This window comes from Gallus gallus, chromosome 5 (assembly GCF_016699485.2).
Source record: "Gallus gallus isolate bGalGal1 chromosome 5, bGalGal1.mat.broiler.GRCg7b, whole genome shotgun sequence".
NCBI classification, from domain to species: Eukaryota; Metazoa; Chordata; class Aves; order Galliformes; family Phasianidae; genus Gallus; species Gallus gallus.
Window position 1 is genome coordinate 22428629 of NC_052536.1, and position 15355 is coordinate 22443983.

Sequence of the window (15355 nt, forward strand, 5' to 3'; positions counted from 1 at the left end):
ACAGTCCAGACTTCTTTAGACTAACCCAGAGACACACTTCTGCAATTCAAATCAAATTCAAATGTGTAATTTGAATTCAACAAAAAACACAAACCCACATTGAAAACCATTTATTTCATCTCTATTGTCTCCATGCAGAGCAGACCAATACAGATGAAGGGGGAAAATGCATAAGAGCAGCTTAAAAAATAGAGCTTAGAAAATACTAGTCTCTCTGCATTTCCAAAAGTGACAAACGTGGTGGAGTGATGCTCCATTTCCTCCCAAGGCTCTCCATCCTTAGCCCCAGGGCTGACATTGCACATGGAGGAAAACTAACCAGCCCCTCCCATAAGCCCTCTGCTACCTCCTACAGGGTGTCTTCCCAAGAACCGCAGACTCTCCAAGGCCTCTGATTGTCAGCCAAGGAAAACAACTCAGAAATTCTTTCTTCAGCATCATCCACTTGACATTCCCGAACGCTGAGCACAAATTCCTGACTGTGGTTTAGTCTTGGCAAGACTCAGTGCTGATGCAATAACGCCAACTCACAGGCACTCACCTGGCAATCCTTCAACTAAAATGCCATCCTAATTTTGAGAAAGACAACTTGGAAAACAGCAGTCACATCTTTCTCTGCAAACTCTTCCTCCAGAGCCCTGATACTACAGGGTCCGGCTGGCTTCAGCCCCCAGGGAGCGTGGGGGAAACTACCCAACCAGAACTAGGGGATTAGTGTGGTCCCCCAGTTCCTGCAGAATAATCAGATTAATCCTCCTTCCAGGAAAAGTGGATGCTACATTCAGACTTTAAACAACTGAATGACAGAGGGATAAGCTGGCAAAGGAAAGCAACTTTAAAAGAAAATAATAATTAAAAATTGCATTCAGCCTCCCTCCTTGCGAAACTAGTTATTGTGTGAGCCTAGAGTAAGAAATGCTGACAACATTTTAGATAGCAGTTCCTGGGCAGAGTGAGCTGCAAGCACAAGCTCTCCAGCTTTCTCTGAGAAGTAGGACAGGAGCTGTCGTAAGAAAATAACTGTGTCTACAGTTCAGCAATCTCTCAGGGAAGTGAATGCCTCTGCTGTGGACAGCATACCTGTCTCACTGCTCCGACTCAAATGACGCCCTCAAGGGATGAGCCCTCTCGATAAGGCTTGGTGTAGACAAAGTCTGTGAGTTGTACTGATTTACAAAAGCTGTTTAAAAACAGAACTGAATTGGTGCTATTTGCATTGTGGCACCTGTTCTGTGTCCAATGATTCTGCTAGTTCAATCAGACCAGTTTCTAAACAGATTTATGTGAAGTGAGGATAAGCTCTGCAGAAGGCAACTGCGCACACCTCTGTGGTACTAATGCATCCCTGTGGAACGAGGACCTGGTCAGCCCTGCCAGCTTTGCCCAGACAGGCAACGCACTAGAAACATCATTCATTTTTATTGGCCTAAAACTGCCAAAAATTTTATCCCAAGCATCATACAACAGAAAAACTTTAAAGCATGCTTATTGCATTTTCTCTCCTTACTTACCACACAGCTTTTCCAGACCCATTCTTTCCACCAGCAGTTTCACCCTTTCCATTTCACCCTGTCTCCAGTATTCCCTGCTGCTGTGGCCCTTGCTTAAAGAGCCATCGGTATTATTTCTTATCCGTTCATCCCCAGCAGACTAAATCCACTATGAGGTATGAAGCCCAGAAATCAACTATTTGGTTATAGTACGCCCTTAAATATACTACAGTGAACAAAGGAATAGCTAAGCTGGAATATATGCTGTTGACCAGGCTGTACTGTGTTCAACCATTGTCCAAACTGCCCAGACCAACCTTAGCCATGGCAGTCCTGGGGTACAGTAGCATGCCAGATAGCATGCTAACCATTCCATATGAGGAGGACTCTGAGACCGGCATGGGGAGATGGTGGGTGAATTGGGTCTTGAGAGCAGGCTCAGAGCCACGTTCAGATAGTGGTTATGAGGAGAGGAAAGCCAGTAGCAGAAGCTACATGGCATTCTTTTCAGATGTAGGTGAGCTCATAGTTTGGCAACACAAGAAACATTTCTGACCATTTTTCAGAAAAAAAAGCAGGCTGTGCTGGCTGTTGGAGGGGTAAGGGCTGAGGCAAGTTATCTCCAAGCTGAGCCATTTAATTGAAGTGACCTATCCTGAAGTGCCTCAAGTTCTTGGCTTGTTTTCAACATAAGTACAAAACAGACCAGAGTGGACTGCTGAAGCTAATACTACCTTTAGAAACAAGTGATGTCAATGAAAAGCCAGAGAAGTTGACAAGGAGCCTTTCCTCTCTATCTACAAAGCAGGTTTTCTTAGCACCGTAACTCCTCATGGGTAAGGAGTTACCCATGGCTAAAGCTGTTGGGTTACTGTTGCTTTGCCATCCCTGTTCTGTCTCCAGCCTTTAGAGTGGTAGGATAAATTCTTCATCAGCTACAAGAACCACCTTTGTTGTTTTCACAGAAGACCTTGGGAGGTGCAGTTCCATCAGAACGAACCAAATGAAACATCATCCATTCTCAGTGAAGCATTTGTTCAGTTAATTCTGCTCGCTGTATCATTTGCTCCATTAAAAATATAATGGAAGCCCCACTGCGTGGGATTTTAGCAGAACAGGGATGGGAGAGCCAGGTCTTACACACCCAGACCTCCTCTTTCACCTGCTTCTCACACTAGCAGCCAGATCTGCACGCACACACATAGGAAGTAACATTAGTGTTCCTTATTGCTTTGTAACATCTCAGAGTCTCTGTGGTGGCTCTGGGAGGCATCATGAGGTCTGTGCAGAAGTCAGTCAGTTGTGAGCAAGTAGCACCATGACTGTAATGCCTGTACACAGGAGCAGAATTTGCTGCAGGGAGTTCCTGGGGAAAAAATAAAACAGCAAAATTAGGAGGCAGCATAGAGCAACTAGTCTCAACAGGCAGAGGTCTACTGGCTCACGACTGGTTTGTTCCATATCCTTCCAAATCTATCATAAAAAGAACATAGCAGTTGCATGACACCATTAACACAGCTGAGAAGACTCCTTCCCAGCACCCCAAACTAAGAGGTTGTTGTCTATAATCTGGCACACATTTGATCCCTCAGCTGCAAGGTTCAACTTTAGGTTTCAAAATCAATTTAAGCTGATTCAGTCATTCTGTTCCTTAAGTGCAGACTCCCGCCCTTTTTCCTCACAAGAGAACCAGCACTTGTGCAGCATGTTCAAAGATGGATTAGGGACCTCACTCAACTTAACAAATAGTCACAATTTAAAAGAAAAAGCTGATGAATTTCACCACCCTTTAATCAAGCATAAGTTTAAGGCGGTGCTAAAAGTGACTACATACCTACTACTTCTGCATGCTCTGCAAACATCTGTGCCTGCACAAGAGGTTACCAACTGAAAAGAAAGCTTCCAGCTTGTAATTAACATTGCTCTACTAAAGGTTCTTGCCTCCTCAGATGCAACTGCAGCGCTGTTTTGGAGCACTTCCTGATTTGTTTCAGTGAAAATGAACCAGATCAGTGAAGGTCTCATACAAACTACTGAAGTTAACCTGTCATTACAGCTAAAGTATACAACAACATTTGGGGAGTGCTCTGCCAGGAGATCTGAGAGGAGATTTACTGTGGTACAGCTGCCTCATTCAGGCTCCAAGAAACTAGAGTAATACAAATGAAGGAAGGCTGCATATACTAGAATACATATACTGGGATATATGTAACAGTGTAGATAAGGAAAGTTACTGTTTAGTCACACAGCAACACCTAATCAAAACTAATAAGAGACTAAAAAACAAATAATAGGAAGCATCATTTCATGCAGTGCAGTCAAACTATGGAAGGCTGCAGAAAGCCCTGAGTAATACACAGGGTGTAAGAGAGAAGTAAGAAGCACGTGAAGGATAGGTTCACGTGTGGTTATCAGACACAAAAGCCTACACAGGGCCCTGGTTCTTACAGCCCCTATACCACTACATGCCAATACTAGACAGACTGGGAAAAGGGTCACCTTACTGCACATATTTCTCAGCACTCTGCTTTAGCTGGTTGGGCTACTTATTGCACTAGTACAATCTTTAGGACTGAGCCATTGGAAGGTTTTCGTGTTTCATAGGGTCTTTGTAGTCCTGTAAATTCAACAGTTAGCACAGCAGCCTTGTCAATGGGATTTGGGAAGCTGGCATTCATGTGCTCCCAGAACAGGCATAGGAACCATCACAGTGCTGCTCCATAGCAGTCAGAAGTGCTGCAGAACAACAGGAAGCACTTACCACGGGTTCTTTTCCTCCAGAAGATCAGGCACAACATTTACCAAGGCAATATACAGAAATCCTCCAGAAGTGAAAGGGAGGATCCAGGCTACAGTTTCCCCTGCACAAGTACAGAAAGCTATCACTATTACGGAGACAATGCCATAGGAGAGAACAGAGAAGGGAATGAAGATATACACATGGAGATCACGGGGCCCTCACATTCCCACAGAAGTCCCAGGGAGCCTCACCTGCCCCCTTTGGTGACTGTGCACATATTGCAAAGCAGGCTCCTACAATTCCCCCCAGAGCTGTAGAAAGCTGCATCTTGGCTGCACTCCAGCGGTCAAATCCAGCCCGAAGTAGGATTGCAAAGTCCCCAACCTACAAAAATCAAGAGCCAACAGTAAACAAACATTCTCAGTCAGAGGAGCCTTAACAAGATAAGTACTTGTGGACAGTTTTTAACTTTCCACATCTCAAATCTCCCAGAGGAGAGCTTTCAAAAGGCACAAGAAAAGATTATGCAGATTCAGCTCTCCTCAGTTAGGCAATAAAATACCCTTGTAACGTCCCCCCAGTGGCAAGATACAAAGATCTCTCACCTCATGTGGGATTTCATGCAGGAGAATGGCCATTGTGGTTAGGAACCCAACCTACAGCAGAGGAGAGAAGGCGTTTTGGAAACAGTCCCTCAGACATGAGAGATGAGACTTCTAGCATGTGTCACAGATCCTTTCTCCAGGATTCTTATTTACAAGGGCAGATGAGCTAACCCCTCCCAGACATCTGCACGAAGGATAAACACAGCCCAGGTTTGAAGGAGCTCTGCAACAAAGGGTCAGATCTGCCCTTTTTTTCCTCTCAGAAACTTTCAGAAAATAGGAAATAATTCTTCAAATCTTTGGGTTTTTTTTTTGTTTTTTTTACACATTGCGCCAAACTTGAGAACAAGCATCTCCATTTCAGTATAAAGCTGATGACAGAAACCTTACCTTTCTGCTAACCAGGAAGCTGGCTGCTACTGCCAGGCCATGTGTAAAGTTATCAATGGTGTTGGCCAGCAAATTGAGGTACCCGCTAATCTGCAAAGAAAAGGAAGAGCCCCTGATAAAGAGATGTAAGATAAAACAAAGCACCAGACAAGGCACAGGTTACATAGGGTCGTGCTCAGGTGGCAACGGTGAGGACACGGCAGCTCTGGTGACAAACCACATCAGTGCTCAAGTACACATTAAATATTTAGAACAAACTCAGTTTTGGGGTAGGCAAGTGTTGTCTGAGATCAGGAAAGTCATCTTACTGGAGGAGAAATGGAGACAATGCAAATGACAAAGGAGCTCCCAACACAGACACAAACTGAAAAAGGAAAAATAACAAAGTCAAAATATCCAATTCAAAATGAGCCAATATTTAAACACTTACTATCTTACACAGGTGACTGGCTATAAAGGTGACCTGACTTACCTTCTGGTCATGTATTTTAATACCCAACTGTTAAATATCTCCTTCAAAAGTTGGCAACAACGCAATGGAACAAATGCTGCTGAAACTGCTTTTTAAAAATAAATAAATCTTGAAACGTTGTACTAAAAAAAGCTTCTGCATGTGGGTTTGCTTTCCCTTAACAAAGAATAAAGAGAAGAACGTGATGACAGTCCCCCCAAAAAACACCTGCTGGAAGGCTGCAGAGCACGTATGTGCATTTGTATACTGACAAACACTTCTGAACATCAAGAGCCCATACCAGCTTCCTTTCTCAAAAGTCCACCCAAGCACCCAAGATGATCTGCTCACAGGCTATTGTGCTTTCTCCCCACCTCCCATAGCATTTAACAGTTAAAAAAAAGCGTGTAGGTCCTGAGACATTGCAGCTCACTGCAGTTTGTTATCAACCCAGGCTCTCTGGACTGCAAGAATGAATCTGGCATACATTAGCTGCAGATACAGGGCAGCAGCCAATAAGTACCAAAGCAACACCATCTAGAAACTGTATGGCATTAACCTCTTACTTTGCCACAAGGTGCCAAAGTTTAGCTGGAGAAACACATGCCAGTGGGTTTCAGAGGCCCTTTTCAGTCTTCTGCTCTTCCCTGCTTCTACCACCTCCCCTTGGGGAATCTTCCTGCCATGTGTATGACACAGCTTGGGCGGAGGTTTCTGTGAAGCGTCTCTCTCAAAAGCATCACCTTTTTGTGGGTCCTTTCCACTGCACAATCTCTGAACACCTTCAAAGGCTTTACACTTTTCAAAGCGCATACGAAAGTAAGATATGAAAATACGGAATTAAGCAAAGGCTGCCTAAGGATCATCTTTAAGTCAAGATCCAAGTAACAACTCCACAATAGGTGCAGAGGTTCCCTGCATGTATTTCTAACTACAGGAAACACAAAGCAATAACGCGTGCAAACAGAGTCACAAACACAGCAGCTTTTCTTATCATTCCTTATTTTCAGTTAAATATGACCGCTTACAATTTCTTCTTCCCACGTTGGGATTTTATGTGATTGCATTTTCCCCACGGGCTTGTAATAATTATTCACAGACATTTTACACAAAAATGATTTCCCATACCACTGTATAGGCAAAAAATAGACTTCATGATTAAAACATTACGACTTTTGCTTGTCAGTGGCTTGAGCAAAAGCTTCCACTGAAAGAAGCAAAGCCTCGGAGTGTTCAGAAATAAATTGGGTTGATTTGACAGTTATGAGCCTCTGACATTTACATTCTGCGAATATCTAATAGGATGTTCTCATCGTTCATAAAGAGCACAGCAAGATGAAGTGTTTATGCCCATGCGTCAGAATTAATGTCACTGTGCAATAAAACATACTTCTACAAATCTGCAAGGATCTCTGTGCTACAGAGAAAATGAAAGATAAATAAGGAAAATGTACCCTACAGTGTTTTTACTTCTTGAACGAATAAAGGCTGCAATGTAGGGCAGAAGTAATCTACGTTTGGGAGCAAAGGATGCCAGGTATATTAGAACTTTTACTCTCTTGTTGCTGCTGTAACAACTTGTCCTAGCTTAAATACTGCAGGTGGGAGGCATTCTTTGCACTCAAACAGGATAACCAATTGCAGCTTATTAATTACTGAAGCCCTGAAGGGTGACTTTTCTTTAAGTCATACTCTTGCCTTTTTGTTTTTTGAAAATAAGCATTATTGAGTGCATAGTAGAACCAAAGAAGGGTTTCCTATGGATTTTTTTCTTTGGAGGCACCTACCTTGCTTGCTTCCAGCAAGGCTTTATCTGAATGTTCCTTTCCACCCAGTGTAGTCCATGACAGCCACCTCCCCACCACACAAAGGCAGTGAGACTCACCTGCTCATTTGCCAACCAGGCACATCTGCCAAGCAGCATGCAACATCTAACTCCTACCAGAGCTTTCAATAGCACATTAGTGTGCATTCCTCCTCTAGCACCATGCTGATTTTTATGGAACTCGAAATCTGATTACCCTTGAGACAACCACCCCTCCTGAACTTGGGTAAGCTTAATTATGGATTCAGAAGTTACTGAAAAATGAAAGGCAGAACAGATGGACAGACAGATGGAATGACTGCTTACATGCTTACATCGTTTCCTAACAAAATAAGGTAACAGAGCAGGAGCACCTTGGTAGTTTTAGTAATTTCTCCCCTACCAGAAAGGCTATTAAAATATTATGTGCCTAGAAGGTAGAAAGTTAAAACTACACCTTAACTCATTATCTTCTACTTCACGTGTATTCAGAATAGTCTGCAAGACTGAAAACAGACATTAGGATTTCAAAGTTAGAAAGCCTCTTCACGATCATCTAGACCTACATAATGCAACTGAAAGAGCCTCCTCCCATTTCTGCATAAAGCCCACTGCTTCTTAAGCTAAAGCATATTTTGTAGAAAACATCTTAAATCACAGCTTAAAAACCCACAAGAGACACAGATGCTAAGTCTCTAGGTAAAGTGGCGCACTGTCAAGTTACTCCCTGTTACAGAGCTGCCTTCAATTTCTAACTTGTTCCTATTTAGCACAACTCCAGCTATTCAGTCATGTCTCTATCACAGCTATCGGTATACTTTAAGTCAGCCCTGATTTATCATATCTATAAAACTTAAGGCTAAAACACTTTTTTCCACGTACTGCAAACCTGAAGTAATTATTTCAGATCTTTCCTGATCACACTCCAAAATAGTACAAAAAAATTGCATACTATGAATAATGCTACAGAAAAATTCAGTTATACTGCTATGAAGAAAGTCAAGTCTATAGCTACATGGGCAGGAACACTTGCTTTTTGTCTTACATACTATTTCCTATTCACCCACTCATCCTCCTGACTGTATCATAATGGAAGGAGTGCATTCAAACAACTTCCTACCATTATTCCTGTACTTTTTTCCATGGCATTGACTTCCTGGAAACTGTCCCTGTCTTGCAAGCGTGACCTGCATTCTTTCTTAATCTATTGCTTAATATCTGCTTGTAATAAGACAAATTAAAAATTTAGCTCAAGTTCCTCAGTTTTGCCATACGAATTAGCATTAATCACATCATTATTTCTTCCATTAGGAAAAGGCCCTGAACATTTGTGTCCCTCATCAGCATTTCATTTCTACTTGAAATCAGTGGTGGACTCAAAGTACACAGCTCCCTGTATACAACTGCCTAAAGTTATGGCACAGTGTTTCATAATCCAAAAATACTGACTTCTGCACTGCTATCACCTCCAGAAACACCAGTGCAGCACCTTGCACATTGTGCAGTGTCGTGTACCAATTACACGAACGTAATGGGTGCCGAAACATCCAGTGATCACAGCACATCTTTCATATAGTGTTGAAAGAAACACAAAGTTACAGCAAAACTGACTTAAAATAGGAAAAGCAAAGAGCTTCTGACTGACCACGCATCCAGCTTTGGGCTAGACTGTGCAACCACACTTTCTGTTCATAGTCATCCTCCTACAAACTTTCATATTCTTATGGGCTTTCAAACTCAAAATACAAGTCTTTCTCAGCCAAACTTATCTTTTACTCTCTTGCTTGTACTGTTCAGCCAGAGTTTTCCACAGTAAAAAGATAGTAACAGAATTGAAAGCAAAGCCAGCCTAAAGACTAGTCTCTGCCCAGTGACACAGTCCTCCTTTTCCATTCTCTGCATCTAATCCTACAAGCTTGTTGATCCACCTTAACTAAGCACTGCAAGTTTACATGGAAAGCTGATTTAAGAAGCTAAATTAGGAAAGAAACCTATAGGGGAAATATAAACAAACAAATCTTAGCCTTTTTTATTCCCAGAATAGGCTCACTGTAATATATAGCAAAAAGGAATGATGGGAAATGCAGGTTTGGAGATAGAAGCAGAAAACAGGCTCGCTCTTTTGGCAACAGATAGCTGCTAATCAGAAACAAACACTCTGGGTGTCTCTTACCTTGATTCTGTTGTCTGTTCGACAAGATTGGAGAGAAGAGCCATTACACTGAGTTGAATTTTTTTCTGCTCTTTGTGACTTGCCTGCCACCTTTGACGGTGGGTAGCCACTTCCATTGGGAATCTTTCCAAGAGGGGCCTTGTAATCGCAGCCCTAAATCAGCAGAAAACAGCTTGTTACTGCCTTTTCGTCCCCAACAAAGAGTGCAAATCTATGACAGAAATCCAACCCCTCAGCCTTAATGGTTTTGTCCTTTCAACACCAACATCTAGTAGCCCAGTCTAACCACGACAACAACTAGAAACAAGAAAGATTTCAGAGAGTGTTCTGTCACATCTATAGCATTAAACAAGAGCAATGACTTCCTTAAGGATCAGGAGAAAGAAAACAGAAAGAGAGAGAGGGAATCAGAATCATACTTTGACATGAGCAAGGTTACACTGGAGAGATGAGGGGCTCAATCTGTCAGTCCTGCTGGCAGCTGCTGCCCACAGAAACTCAATTCCACTGAGGCAGGGAGAGGAGGAAAAAAGTTTTGTTCTTCCTAGAGTGCTAGGATAATCCAGTCCAGAGAATCTGTCTATATCTGGGATTGTCATCTTCCAAATAAACTGTTCATCTTAGAATTCAGTCTCCATAAAAGAAGTTGCATTTTATTTTGGAATTCTTGTGTCCAGCCAAAGCATTACCTAATTGCTATTGCCCTGCACTATTATCTCTCAAATGGCATGGCACAGCACATACTGAACAGCCCACATAAGCCACTGTTAGGAACTGTGAGATAGCTTTGGACTAGCCACTCTCCTCTATCTTGGCATTACCTTCTGGTCCCTCTTTGTCAGTGCTTCTCCTCTACTGCTGGGTGACTCACGTGTGAACCTCTACATAGTACAACTTGGCCAACTACAAATCCCTTCTACCACATTATCAATTCCATGGAATAAATGCCTGGTCCAGACCACACTCGGGACTTCCAAAGAATGCTGGTCTTTGTCCTGACTGAAGACACAGGAGGAGAGTGAGTCACAATTGCTCAGTGGAACACATGCCAGTGAGCTGTCATCCCCCAAAGCTTATCTGAGCAGAAGTCTCAACCACAGAGCACTCCAGCTCCCAGTCTCAACATGAGGGGAGCTCTTTTTCACATATACCACATCAAGAACAAAACCAGCCCAGAGGTGAGCAATCTCAGCTAAAACCACAAAACCAAAGCCCAGAGATGAAACAGCTTCTAGCGCTCAGTGTCAAAGCAGCAGCAAGAAGCTTCATTGATAAGCTACTCGCAGCTCCAGGGTTGTTTGCTGAGCCTGTCAGATAGGGCAGGTGAGGTGTTCAGTACAGCGCTTACATGTCTGACTCATGATCCGAACAGAACAGCACACCCTCCCCTCTGGCTGCTCACTTACCACACCAGGGCACTCCTCCTCTTCTTTCTCTAGGAAGATCTTCTCTAGTGCCAAGAAAGTCAAGAAACCAATGATCACCCAGAGCCCCAGAAGCTTCTGCTGCTGAAAACTCTGCCCTTCTCCTGAAGAACAAGAAAAAAAATCTTCACGTTACTATCAAGAACACCATCTTCCCATATGGGAGAAAAAACAAAATAACGTGTCCCTGCAAGAAGTAGGGAACAAACGTATCTCATAGCAAGTAACTTTAATCTGTTTGTTCTTGATCTAAGAGACATCTTCATCTCAGAACTCTCAGAATGAGAGCCCCCACCCCTTTTACTTCAGTGGTGTAATCCAAATCATTTCTCGATAACATTAGCAACTTCCTTGTGTCCCCGAGGCAAGAGAAGATTACATCAAAAATCCTGCACCTCTGCCTACTGAAAAAACAAGCCCTAACATGAAGTCTGCCATTAGTAGAGCTATGGACTCACCATCGCCTTTCTGCCACACCTGGGCAAATTATTAAGCCCAAAGACATAAACTTTCTTTTCAATTACCGCCAAGCGTGTGAGATAATCAACCATTCAGCCTGGCTGCAGAAATTGAGATTGCATCGCAGTGGAAGAACAGAACAATCCTGCAGTTGGGTCATGGAAACCTTCATGCTTCAGAACAATGTCAGAAGCAAACAAGCTAGTGCAGGAAGACATTTGGGAACCACTGTAGGAAGGGACAAAAAAGGACAGCAGGTTCTGCTAACAGTACCAGAGCCATGAATAGGAAGTGGACCAAAGAACCAGCAGATTTGTGGAGGATCTGAAATACCAACAGATAGACGTTATGAAGTCTGGGAAAGCCAGAACATCTTTTTCCCTGCTTTTTCATTTTTAGCAAAGAGAATTTCTTGGCTCCTCAACTGACTGAACGCAGTGACACTTGCCTTCTCATTACATGTTTACCAGAGAAGATACAGTCCCTGTAGGTTTCAACAAGTCAGATTACCCAAGGAGTGAAAGAGATATGTGGATACCACAAGCCCTATCCAAACCCCAACATTTTAGTTTGCTGACCAACACAGGTCTCCGTCACCTGTACTCGTTTCCTTCCCCAGCTCTCCAGCCACCATCTTAATCAATGGCTCTATTGACAGTAAATTTTCCACGGCTTCTCCGGGAGCAAAGACTGAGAAGGCAACACACTTGGGCTCAAACTGACTAAAAATTAATGTAGTGGCCTCAGTTCCAAGTAAAAGGCTCTAGGAGTAGCACTGTGATAATGGTAGACTTATAGGCAAGATAGATCTGACAGTGCAAAATGTCTAGCATCTGAGATGGTAAACATGTTCAGGTAGCATACCACATGGATGCACTACTTTGTATAAGAAGCATTCCCTCTCCTTAGGGAAAACACAAAGGAAAAAAAAAAAAAGAGTCCCAGGTGAGAAAAGTTGAGGAATGAGTAATCCATCACAAGTTACTAAAAAAACCAAAACAAAACACCTATATCTAGCTTAGGAAGTTTCCAATCTGGAAATCTTTGGAGGATTGCACATACAAAGTAAAAAGATGTAATATGTTCATTCTTTGTACACTCTTCTCTAGGCATTTGCTTTTACACATTATTCAAAGCAGAATACCAGACCAGTTTTTGGTTCAGGGCTGACCCAGTCTAGTTGGTCTTGTGTTTTCAAGATAGAACAGACTCAAAAAATGTAGTAGAAGCTGCTCATGCTGTGCTTACTAGGAATATAAAGCTTTCATACCTGCTGCTGCACTGCATGTATAGGCCCAGGCTTCGGGAAGCAGGTGGAGAAACACATTCCCTAGTAGTCCACCAATTGCAAAGCTCAACAACTGCTTCAAACGACGTGATCCAGCTAAAAGAATAAACAAAACCCAATTAAAACTCAGCTAGAAGTCAAAATATTCCCAGCTGAGCTTTTGCACAAAAAGACCTCAATTAGAAGCATTGGCAAGCCAAGCTTTCAAAACAGAGAGCATGAAAGAAATAGCTGGAGTGCAAGAAGCAGCCCTTGCACCACCTGGCTGGAACAGCTGTGTGTGGGAAGGTTCTGGTCTCGGCAGCTCCCCAGGGTGTACAACAAGTGATACTCTTTGTACAGCCTCCTTCCAGGACTTGCATTTGTGAGAGGACTCACTACCAAATTGAAAGCTATGGCCTGAAGTAACTGGAAATGGAGCGCTTGTACTGGAGGACTGTATTTCTGTAACACTGGCATGATCCAAAGTCCTGTTTGTCACAGTCATAACCCAGGACCTATGGCTTCAGGAAGGCTAATGCAAGTAGCATGCTGACCTTCTGACCGTAGAGCAGCTCCTGTCTCAAAGGGGATCACCAGCAAGGGGAAGATTCCACTCAGCCCCACCATGAACGAGCCGATGAGGGAACAGATCCAGGCATCCAGCCGCTCACTGCTTAACAGGTTTCCCCAGGACTCTGCCTCCTTCTCACACAGAGGACCAGAACTGCTGGCAGCATGACTCCTGGGGAGCTGTTGAGCTTCACAGGCCACGATCAGAATCAAGGAGAATGTCCCATTGAGCAGAAGCTTTTGTTTTGTCATCGCTAAGTGGTCTCAACCAGGCTGGCCGATCTCTGAAAAGAACAGATGAGACCAGTTCTGAGAGCGTGCAAGAGGCTCCTTCCCACCACCCTGGAGGAACAGCCTTGGCCATGACACCCTGTCCCTCAACATCTTACTGCAGGTGGGTATATCTCCCCTCCCCCCAAAGAAACGTGAAATTCTGTTATCAACATATCAATAACGGACATTATTTATCATCAGGTGTATGAAACTGTACATGAGACATCTTGTGAAAGAGTCTGCCTTCCACCATCTCAGTTCCAGTGCTTTGGACGAGGAGCCCACAGTGCCTGGACCCTCAGGTCCCCGTCTTTGCCCTTCAGTTTCCCAAGGTCTCAGAGAAAGATCTTCACCAGAGGTGCTAGAAGGATTAGTCTGCTCTCTGCCTTTTGGTATGTTTTCTCTCTGGTACTTTTTATCACGGAATTAGTACGTTAGAATTACAAAAACCAAGAGACAGACGTGGTTGTGGGATTACTGTATAGAAAAGACAACCAAAAATACGGTGCAGCATGTGGCAAAACAGGCAACTAAGAGAGACAGGTTAAAAAGTAGAAGTTCATAAAGTTATGAGTGGTGAAGAGAGCAGGAATAGCAATAGGTGATTAAGCATTGTCTCTTAAACGTAAGTACTAACAGCCATCACATGAGGACAGTGAGTGTCAGCTACAAAACAAAAGCAGGTTTAACTCCTCACTAGCAGGTAACTCGTGTGCAGGCACTTCTCAAAAAAAAAAAAAAAAGGGAAAATTTTAGATGGATTTAACACAGAACAAACAATAGGAAAATAAATCTATTGACTGTTCATGGTTAGACAACCCACATTAGGCTCAGGAAATCTCTATCTGAAAGGAGCCGGAGGCTGGAAGAGAAGCTGGAAAATATCAATTATATGTGCCCTATTTTTAATGTTTCCAAGAAGGATACTGGGTTAGATGGACTCTTAACCAAAGTCTGCACAGCTGTTACTAAGGACTCTTCAGTCGCAAGAAAATTTGAAAGAAAAAGGGCTGTTAGAAGAAGAAAATAAAGATAATTACTCATAAGCAAACAGGAACGGAAAGCAAATGATAGAAAGCCTGAAGTACAAATGCCTCCTTCAGTCTCCAGAAGAAAAAGTAAAATGCGACAAGAGAAATTAGTCTGCAGACAGAAGAACAGACTGGGTTAGAAAAGAACAGCACAACAACTGTTCGCGTGGCAGCTGTAGGCTGAGAGGAAATAATGGCATTCACCTGAAAGCGTTCAAGAAACCAGACGTGGTAATCTCTGAAGCATCTTTGAAAATTTATGGGAATATGCAAAGGCCAGAGAAGGCTGGAGAAGCATCATGCCTCATCTACCTTTACAAAAAGAAGAAATAAAAAGAGAGATGGAGGAGAGACTTAAGAAGTTACAGACCAGTAACTTCAGTCCTCTGAAAGATCCTTGATCAAGTTAAGTGATCAGTTTGTAGTTACCTGTAAGATAAGAAAGCAATAAAGACAGCAAGGCATTAAATAACAGCCAAACAGAAAGGGGCCTGAAATCATCAAGACAAAAAGTCAGGGTGTCAAAAACAAATCTAAGGGCTCACATCACAGTAGCGCAGCCCCTCGTCCCAATTCCCCTCAGCCAGTATCCCCTGCCCGTGCTCACACCTGACACCATAAGTGAGTGGGTTCAAAACAAATGAACAGATTTGGTTTTTTTTTTTGTTTGTTTTT

The 15355-nt window shown here is 43.0% G+C and overlaps 1 protein-coding gene across 17 annotated transcripts in view; it reads right to left on the reverse strand.

Moving 5' to 3' along the window:
- Positions 1 to 95: 95 nt before the first annotated feature.
- SLC39A13 (solute carrier family 39 member 13) overlaps positions 96 to 15355 on the reverse strand; it is a 144236-nt gene continuing 128976 nt past the window's right edge. For 7 of the 17 annotated variants that reach the window (XM_046941682.1, XM_040700916.2, XM_046941681.1 and 4 more), the window contains 10 exons: positions 14885 to 14992; positions 13361 to 13660; positions 12807 to 12920; positions 11060 to 11181; positions 9654 to 9806; positions 5226 to 5315; positions 4836 to 4886; positions 4482 to 4614; positions 4252 to 4351; positions 96 to 2856 (listed from right to left, as the gene is read on the reverse strand). In XM_046941682.1, coding sequence (XP_046797638.1) covers positions 2787 to 2856; positions 4252 to 4351; positions 4482 to 4614; positions 4836 to 4886; positions 5226 to 5315; positions 9654 to 9806; positions 11060 to 11181; positions 12807 to 12920; positions 13361 to 13628 — 1101 coding nt within the window. In that variant the 5' untranslated portion in view covers positions 13629 to 13660; positions 14885 to 14992 and the 3' untranslated portion in view covers positions 96 to 2786. Of the gene's footprint in view, positions 2857 to 4251; positions 4352 to 4481; positions 4615 to 4835; positions 4887 to 5225; positions 5316 to 9653; positions 9807 to 11059; positions 11182 to 12806; positions 12921 to 13360; positions 13661 to 14884; positions 15110 to 15355 lie in introns of all 17 variants that reach the window. The other 10 variants (XM_025150706.3, XM_015287015.4, XM_046941680.1 and 7 more) reach the window with 5 other exon arrangements.